The 9,135-nt window shown below is 53.6% G+C and overlaps 2 protein-coding genes across 2 annotated transcripts; one reads left to right on the top strand and one right to left on the bottom strand.

Moving 5' to 3' along the window:
• Positions 1-3,635: 3,635 nt before the first annotated feature.
• PUNSTDRAFT_55958 (uncharacterized protein) lies at positions 3,636-5,992 on the bottom strand. Its single transcript, XM_007388894.1, has 12 exons — positions 5,899-5,992; positions 5,750-5,837; positions 5,612-5,645; positions 5,480-5,548; positions 5,294-5,406; positions 5,110-5,229; positions 4,785-5,049; positions 4,652-4,714; positions 4,453-4,592; positions 4,251-4,362; positions 4,075-4,193; positions 3,636-4,012 (listed from the first exon to the last, which is right to left on the bottom strand). The coding sequence occupies exons 1-12, from the start codon at positions 5,910-5,912 to the stop codon at positions 3,671-3,673; spliced, it is 1,479 nt and encodes a 492-aa protein (XP_007388956.1). The 5' UTR covers positions 5,913-5,992; the 3' UTR covers positions 3,636-3,670.
• Positions 5,993-6,224: 232 nt separating this feature from the next.
• PUNSTDRAFT_139202 (uncharacterized protein) lies at positions 6,225-7,343 on the top strand (the record flags this gene model as incomplete). The annotated part of the gene is made up of 2 exons (XM_007388893.1): positions 6,225-7,253; positions 7,317-7,343. The coding sequence occupies 2 exons, from the start codon at positions 6,225-6,227 to the stop codon at positions 7,341-7,343; spliced, it is 1,056 nt and encodes a 351-aa protein (XP_007388955.1).
• Positions 7,344-9,135: the final 1,792 nt, after the last annotated feature.

Genomic DNA, 9,135 nt, shown 5'->3' with positions numbered 1-9,135 from the left:
GCTTGGCCATCTCGAGCTTTCGCCAACTCCGCGAGGCGTGCCGATAAGGTGGCGGGCAAGTTTCCGCTGCTTAGATAAGCAGATCCGGGAGTTTGGGCCCGTCTCCTTGAACACCGCGCTGAGCTTTGGCCACAGGATCATTATTGCGGAAAATATTAGTGGAAGCCCTCAGAGTACGTCCAAACATTATGTTGGGAACAGATTTCCGTATTTCCTTGGTTTTATCCCTTCAGAATACGAGGATCTCACTATGTAGGCCGAAGACGCGAATTCTATTACCAACATTTTGTCCGGAAAGTCTCGATAACCAACTTCCCTCTGCAAGATGTTCTGTGAACTGTTGTGCCGGGCACGTCAACCACCTCGGACGTACCATGAGCCGTTCTTACCGTTGCGAGCCAAGGTGGCTGACGCGTGTGAACTTACGTCGGAGCGGGAAATTCTCGCTGGCGTTGCTCATCCCCATCTGTAGCCCGGCGACCCGGCCTCGACACGTGGGATTGGCCCGACGGTTGCCGGAGACCACATTCCTCTGTTGCTAGATATTCCAGCGTATCTGCCGCGCATATCGCCTTAGCAAGCATTAAGAATACTATCGTACTTGTATAGAGGCCTGAGATAACTTTTATGGGACGGTAAACACTATGAACAAATAATCTACTGCTCCGGCGCAATATCCAAAACTGGCTGCCACACCGGCGGGATTATCACGTGGCCAGGCCGGGTCGCCGAGCTACAGAGCTACGAGCTACGAGCTTAAAACTCTGTAGCTCGGAATTGAACAGACCTAGTAATTGTATGAGGCGCGTAGGCCACACCCACCAACCAAGCTCAACCGTTTCCGGTGTTTGCTCTCTCTTATGTATCCTGCGTTGCTCGGCCTTATATGGATATCAATATGGGCATGATACGCTCGCCTCATAGATGCTCCTCGGCGGTCACGGTCGCAACGGCCACCCATGAGTCTGCCGTAAAATTGCACGCAGAACCTCATGCTTGCAAACTCGGTTGCCCGGGGCCCGGAGCCCAATCAACGACATCGACAGGGCCGACCGGGACAGCACTCATTACGCCCAAGAACGCGGCTGAGGGCGCGCTGAGGTCCTAGCTGAGGTCCGGCTTCATGTATAGAAGGGAAATAGCGCTGGTAAGCTGTCAGTGCGTTATGGCATTGCAGTCATAGACCCAGTACAACTACTGACGCTTCGTAGCAGCCGAAAACCGACCTGAACACACCAACTCCAACACGCGAACGCCCACACAATGCCGAGGTTACCTCTGGAGCTCATGATCCCTGTTGTCAATGCCCTGCACGACGGCCTATACTTTCCGGATGAGCCGACACGTCGCACTCTCGTTTCTCTGTGCTTGACTTCGCGCTTTCTTAACGAGATCGCTGTCCCCCCGCTATACTCCTGCATCCGGGTCATCCTACCTGATGCATGTGAACAGCTTGCTCGCTCGAATCACGTACCCAAACACCTTACCAGCATCTCCGTCTCCGACCCCACCGAATGGGGACCTCAATTCCTCGATAACATACCCGTATTATGCTCGCTCCTAACACACGCGCGCACTACATTACGTACGGTCATCTTGGATATGCCCTTACGGGCGGTTTGGCCGGAAGACGATACGCAGGACGTCAAGCAGCTGCTCAGACATGCGTTGGACGGCATTCCTAACATAGAAACTCTGGTCAGCTGTCGAGATGAGCTCTTCCTCCGCAACAACCACGAGGTCGAGACCTTCATCCATCGCGAGGGACACTGGATAGGGATGTCCCACCTCCGTCGAATGTCACTGTACAACCCCTTCATCGACGAACAGTTCGCGGCTGCATGCCTGTCCCTTTCACGCCTGGAGACATTAGTCTTCTACAACGCCGATTTCGATTCGCCCGAACTCGGGAGCGTGACCACTCTGCTCCAATCACGGTCCCACAACGTCAATCCGCTGGTCGTGATACTCATCTTCGATTGTCTCGAGGGGAGGCACACTGCTGATTACTACCGCACCGCAGGCGCGCTGAGCAAAAGACAGCCGAATTTGCATGTCATCCGCACCGAATCGGAGAATGGCAGGGCGATGGATGGCCAGGTTGACTGGAAATATTCCTGGATCAGGGTGCGGGCCGAAACCGGGAAGCTGTGGCATTTGCGAGGATAGGGGGTACATCACCTCCCCAACAGCAAGACCATGAGCGATGAAACTGAGTAGATCGCTTGTCATTGTATGTCAGTACTACTCTCATCCACGCACGTATTACACTATGAAAATCAAAACCAGCAGACGTACCAGACTCAAACATTTACAGTGGTAACGAGCGGCATGTAAGCCATGCGTTGTTCGTCGCACATTGATGACATAAACAAACGAACATAACTTAGCTTTAGCCGGGCCCCCTCGGCGCTCAACCAGCAAAGCTGCACCAACCGACAGCTCAGTCAGTGGCCAGATATTGCATGAAACAGAAGCAGGATACACAGGTGAACTATCGCTTGACCACCTCCCGACTAGTATCTCTTACATAGCAGCAGCCAGCTCATTCACGAACCGCTAGAGCTCGGTGCGTCCTCCAACGTGCCACGGCGATGGGTTATGCCTATTAGTACTCAATGACACCCACAGCCGAGTCCGTGATGTCGAGCCTTCCGCCAGAGCTCATACTCAATGTCCTCGCATATCTGTACGACGGTCTCTATTTCCCGGATGAGACGACGCGTCGCACTCTACTCTCTATGTGTTCAGCCTCGCGCATGCTGCGCGAGCTCACCATCCCCCTACTCTACTCCTGCATCCGGATTGTCCTACCTAGAGCATGCGAAGATCTCGCTCATTCACCGCACGTTTCAAAGTACCTCACAAGCATTTCCGTGACCGATCCGCACCATTGGGGCCGACACTTTCTCAACCATATACCCGCCCTATGCTCGCTCCTCACGCACGCACGCCACACGTTGCGCACCATCATCTTGAGTCTGCCACTGCGGGGTGTAACGCCGGAGGAAGACCCAGGGGATGTCAAGCAGCTGCTTCGATATACGCTAGACAGCATCCCGCACCTCGAAACCTTCGTTTCATGTCAGGATGAGCTCTTCCTGCGAAGTCGGGAAGAAGTCCGGGCCCGCACGAACATCCTAGGTAACTGGACCGGGATGTTCCAACTCCGTCGACTGGCGTTGAACAACGCCGATATCAGCGAAGAATTCGCCGACGCATGTTTATCCCTCCCTCATCTGGAGGTCGTGGTCTTGCTTAACCCCTATTTCGACTTGGCCCACTTCAGTCTAAGGGGTTTGATCAAGCTGCTGGGAGCTCGACCGACGGGCGCCCTGCCCTTGCAGGTTGTCATAGTCAGCTTCAATCGCGTGGACTGGCACGCTCCGATGTACGACGCCAACCTTACTCATTTCATAGCAAACGAACCGTGTACGAATCTTCGCTGGATCCGGGCAGCAACTGGATACGCCAATATCGAGGAGCGTACCAGGTCCTTCCTTTGGTTGAGAGGATTGGCCGAGAGAGGGGAGCTGTGGCAGTTGCGAAGCGAGGGACTGACGCCGTAGGTGATGGGGGGATATGGCGAGGCGGTGGAAACACCGCAGTACTAAGGTAGCGCGCATTCGAGGGTCAGGAGTGATATTCGTCTACCACACCATAAACACATTCACGCAGGCGGTGTGCTATGATACAACCGGAGAGCTTCCTCCGCCTCCTCTGTGAGAATATTGAACGCTTGTTTGATATGTTCCTCAGTGGTCATTAACGAGCCCACTGCGAATCGCACGCAGAACACGCCATTGAGGTCCGTCTGCGTAAGATATATCTCCGGCCGACTGCTCACTCGAGACCAGAACACGCGGTTGAGCACATTGAGCTCTTGCGCGGACATCTTGGAGATCGACGGCGAGACACGGATCACTGACAACGCGAGCGATGGCGTCGTGACAAGCTCGAGCACGGAAGACCCGCGAACAAGATCCGCAAACGTTTCGTTGAGGCCAATGCTCTGTGGAAAATTTAAAGCTCAGGCACTGAGATCATATGACCGTGCAGCGCGGGACGCCATACCCGTCGAATGTACGTCCTGAACCCTTCCACACCGTAGCCACGGAGGACGAACCAAACCTTCAAAGAGCGGAAACGACGCCCGAGAGCCAGATGCCAGTTCCTGTAATCGATCACAGTTCCTATACGCGGGCGTAGTGAGCATAGGAGGGCAATAGCGCGGCAACATTGATACAGACCTGCATCGCCATGCTTCGTCCTGAGGAACTCGGGGGTGATGTCTAGCGCGTCTGTGAGATGCTTCCGGTTTCTCACCCAGAGTGTCGATGCGTCGAAGTTCACAAGGCCCCACTGTATTCGTGAGCATATACATATCAGGAAGGCAGCGGTGGGCAGTAAGTCAGCAATGGAAAGTAATAACTTGATAAGAGAATGGCTCGCCTTGTGGAAATTCGTGCAAAACGAGTCCGCGTAGGTGTTGATCGCATCCAATTGGCAGAACTCTCGATACTCGGGGCATGCGAGTGCGATCCCGGCCCATGCAGCATCAACGTGCATCCACATACCAGGTACCTCGCTCACTGGCACCCCAACCTCATTAGCATCGCGCCGGAACTTATGTATCGAAATGGCATCTCACCGACAGCGCCGATCTCATCGATCCTATCCACAGCGCCTGAAGACGTAGTCCCGACGGTCGCCACTGCAGAATCACATCATCGACGATCAATGATGGTCCTCTCGACGAACAACCAGCGCATATATCCACCAACCGAGAACGAACGGCCTCTTGCCCTTTGCATGATCCTCCTTCAACGCGACCTTCAAAATCTCGCCCCGCAGCGCGAAGTTCTCTTCGGCCTTAACGGGAAGCGACCGGCACGCGAGGCCTAAAACTAGTGCAGCTTTGGCGCCGAGCGAGTGCGTCTGCGTGGTGGTGTATACGACCAAGTCCTCCAGTGCCACAGACGGGTGAAGAGACGTGTAGCGTGCGCGAGCAGCGACGATAGCCACCAGAGCGGAATCAGATGCGGTCGTCTGCATTGCGTTGAAACGTCAGCGACACGGCAAAGAATTTGCAAAAGGCTTTATGCAAACCTGAAGCACGCCTCCACCGACACCGGAGGTGTTGTAAAACGCAGGATCGAGACCAAGCATCTGTGCAGACCAGTCCATGACGACCGCCTCGAGCTCGGTGGATGCAGGGCTGCAAGACCACTGTTGAAGGATCGTGTGGATGAGCTAGATCATGACGTTAATAACAGGAATGGATTTAACCCACGTTGAATCCTGGATTGGGAACGCTAGTCGCATACAAGTCACCGAGGATGGCTTCGAAGGTACTTGCGGTGGGGAAGTAGGCAAAGAAGGAAGGATGTTGCCATAATGTTAGACCTGTAGAGAACAGATCGAGAGATGGGGAACTTCAGTGAGACTCTGAAAGTATGTTGGGAGAGCGAGCACGCACCGGGTACGATCAACTTCTGGTAGTCATCCGCGATCAGTGCGTAATCTTCCCCCTTCTCCGGAGGGGAAGCTGCGTATCGCAATCATGAGTTCTCTAATCGTTTCCTGTTCGGGGACAGACAGCGACACTTGCCAGGAAGCGCCTGACGCAAGTAGCCGGGTTCGGCCTGCCAGATCGTGTCGCACAATGAGCGGTCGCCGTTGCATGTTCCGAGTTTACATAGCCGAGATCAGTGCCCGAGGGTTGTTGTGAGGCGGGAAGGGGCGCAACCTGGGAGACAACGGGCCGCTTCGAGTCCTGCATCGCATAATACATGTCGCAAATGCGGTCGATGGCTTGATACCCTGCTCTTCTGAACCTTGGATATGATCAATGATTAAAGACCAGTACTTCCGCAGATGGACCTTGTCGTGACGTACTCTTCGATGTCCATTGTGCAGTAGTGTGGGATCGTTCTCTTGTAAGCTGTCAGCTTTCAGAAGATACCAAAGCCAGGATAGCCCGAGATCGAGTCCAAGTTATTGTGCGATGGACAACGGAATGTCCTCGCGCTGGCCTGCAATCGGAGGCACGGAGTCCAGAGAAGATGTCCGACATTCAACTCCGGTTAGCTCCGTCCGCTGGCATGCCCTTTCATACTTTCATACACTCATTGTCGTCCAGGCGCAAAACCTGCGTTAGATCACGGAACTAATAATATCCTGGATCCATTGAAGTCTTGCCGATTTCTCCCGTCGTCTGCAAGATGTCCAAAATCCACGAAGCCGGCCACCCATTCAACAAACCAAGCGCGGATCTTGTCCTGCGCTCCAGCGACGGTGTTGACTTTCACGTCCACAAGTGCATCCTTGCAGAAGCCTCGTCTTTCTTTGAAACAATGTTCTCGCTTCCTCAAGCCGAGGCGAAAGGCTCTCCCGATTCGAGCCCATTGTCTCCCCCTGCCTCATCCAACGCGAAGCATGGCTCGCCTGGTGGCCCGCAGGAGCTCAAGGAGGGTCTCCCTGTAGTAGACGTGTCGGAGGACTCGAAGATCATAGATCGCCTGCTCCACTTTTGCTATCCGTACGACAACCCCGAATTGAACGACCTCGATGAGCTGGCAGCGGTTCTGTCCGCGGCCGTGAAGTACGATGTAGGCGCGACCACGAAGCTTCTGAGGCACTCGTTGTCAAAACACGCTTCTGCTGCTCCCATGCGCGTATACGCCATCGCGGTATCCCATGGGCTGGAAGATGAAGCGCGCATTGCGGCCAGAGCCTCCTTGCGGTTCACTCTCAAGGACCTTACCTTGCAAGGCGCACGGGAGTTGTCGAGTATACCCGCTCTCTCGTACCAGCACCTCATGCAGTACATTCTGCGGTGTGAGGCGGAGTTCTCCACCCTCGCCACGAATCTCTCGTGGATTCCCGTTGGCACGCCGTCTATAGATGATAGCGCGGCCTCCCCACGTTCGTCTGTTCAGTGGAATGCCGCCAACCTCCCACCATGGGTTACGTGTCAATATTGTCCAGCCGAAAAGGTTGTACCGTATCAAGCCCTGCCAAACGGCGGCGTCCATTTCCCCAAGCAGTGGTGGATGTCGCTCGTACAATCGGCACGACAGCAGCTGATAGAGCGACCGACCGGAGACGTCGTTCGCGCACCTTCGTTCATCGACGCATCTTTCGATCAGATGGCCCAGAACTGCCTCACCTGCCGCCTTCCGAGGGCAGTCCAGAGCTTGAAGGCTTTCTTGCATTACCTGGCCTCTGAAGTGGACACCAAAACTACTGAGGTGAGTGCTCTTCCCATTCTCATCAGACCACCCCCGGAGATGATTCGACCGTGTGTTGTACAGATCGCGATGAACACGAGGTTTTGTTGACAGAACACAGGAACTCTGTGAGGTCGAAGCATGAGTCGCACAGAGATGCTACTTGCCGCATACCGCCGCGCGACCCATTACCTCAGCCTGAGCGCTCGGATGTCCATCTTCATCCTAGGCCTGTCGCATGTACAACGTTCAATATTTACTTTGGGATCGAGGATGCATGAATACTCCAAACACAATGAACCAGGAACACATTACAAAGGTGTAAATGTGGAGCTATCGTTCTCGGCGAGTCGTATGCATTCCACATAGTATCTATCCTACAAACACCAAGACGAAGATCTGTCATCAAATATCACGAGGAATGAACGTAAGAGATGAGAAATCTTCAACGCGTCGTATTGATTCTTCAAGACATATATGTGAGGGCATGGCACCCTCGAGGCTTGGGATCAACGCTAGGCATTGGCGGGAAAGGGAACCTATAGATCCGTGAATATATATGAGTGAACTAGACATGTGGGCTTAGAATATGCAGCTGCGTACTCCGTCGATCCTTCGTTGTATCTCAGCTTTTATCTCTTGGCAGAAGTTCAGTATTTCCGGGAGTCCGCGATGCATGTTATGGAGACACGTAGGACATTCCGGGGATCCCGCGAAACATCAAGCTCCAGAGGTGATCAGGGGTGATTGTGGAGGACAAGGCACCAGGCCGCAGTTTTAACTGACGTGCCAGATCGTCCATTAATCTGGTCAATCGAGAACTGTCACAAGTATGTGACATCCACTGCTGCATACCCTGCGAGTACCAGCCGGGTGCTTGACCCTTGGGACAAGAGCTGATCTCTGCCACTACTCTGCCGCACTCGGTATGATAGAGGCTGAGTGTGAAAGCTGCGCTGCCGCACACAGTGGCGGGCGACGTCAAGCTCACCTGGTTGAGTCTGGGTAAGTCTCAGTCTGTGGAGGACAGAAGTAAAGCGACTTGTATTGCAACCCTCAGACAGGCCTGTATATATACTACAGAGAGTGGCTATGCGGTGCAATCACATGCTAAGCTATAGAACAATAAAGAAGGCTGTGGAACGTAGCAACGCACAGCCTATTGTGTCAGAAATAGATACAGCTGTGCCGAGGACGGCAGTCAAGGCGGGCTGTGCCAGCGCCTGTGAATCGGTGGCTGTAGAGCGCCAGTTCAACACTCCCCCTCGCTGAGTGCAACAATAGGCACGTAAGCGGATATAGCGCAAAAATGCAGCCACAGGGAGGACGATGGTGTCAACCGAACACTAGGCCCAGTTGTGACCTGAACTTGAGGAATTTTTCATGTCCCAAGTTCTTGGTGAACATGTCTGCGGGGTTCTCAGAACCTTCGATGTAGAACAGCTCAAGCTCCTTATTGACGTGCTCTCGGATGAAGTGATATAGCACATCAATGTGTTTGGAGCGGCGTTCAGTAACCGCATTGGATGCGATGAATATCGATCCTTGGTTATCACCGCAGATGGGTAATCGGTTAAACCTATACCCGAGCTCCATGAACAAAGCTCGTATCCAGAGCATTTGGCGACTGCAATCAGAGAGTGCCATATACTCGGCTTCTGTAGACGACAGTGCAACAGTTTTCTGTGCTCGTGAAGTCCAGGAGACTATTCCGTTTAGCCAATTTTATGAAGTATCCTGTGATCGATCGTCTCGAATTAGGGTCTGAAGCCCAGTCAGAGTCAGTACATGCCAAAAAGCCTAGTCCCGAGCCGCCATCATACTTCAAGGAGGTATTTCTTGGTGCCCGACTAAGTAGCGGCAAATTGTATAAGGCTTTGGGGAGGGTGATCCTCAGGAGGGG

Source organism: Punctularia strigosozonata, assembly GCF_000264995.1.
Source record: "Punctularia strigosozonata HHB-11173 SS5 unplaced genomic scaffold PUNSTscaffold_21, whole genome shotgun sequence".
NCBI lineage: Eukaryota > Fungi > Basidiomycota > Agaricomycetes > Corticiales > Punctulariaceae > Punctularia > Punctularia strigosozonata.
Note: the sequence above shows the minus strand (reverse complement) of the source record. Positions and strands in the feature narration are given on the sequence as shown.

Excerpts from the sequence above, each read along its gene's own strand:
- PUNSTDRAFT_55958 (XM_007388894.1), bottom strand. Across the intron at positions 5,549-5,611 it reads CTTGCGTCAGGCGCTTCCTG|CTTCCCCTCCGGAGAAGGGG; the intron begins GCAAGTGTCGCT and ends TGCGATACGCAG. Across the intron at positions 5,407-5,479 it reads CCAGAAGTTGATCGTACCCG|GTCTAACATTATGGCAACAT; the intron begins GTGCGTGCTCGC and ends TGTTCTCTACAG.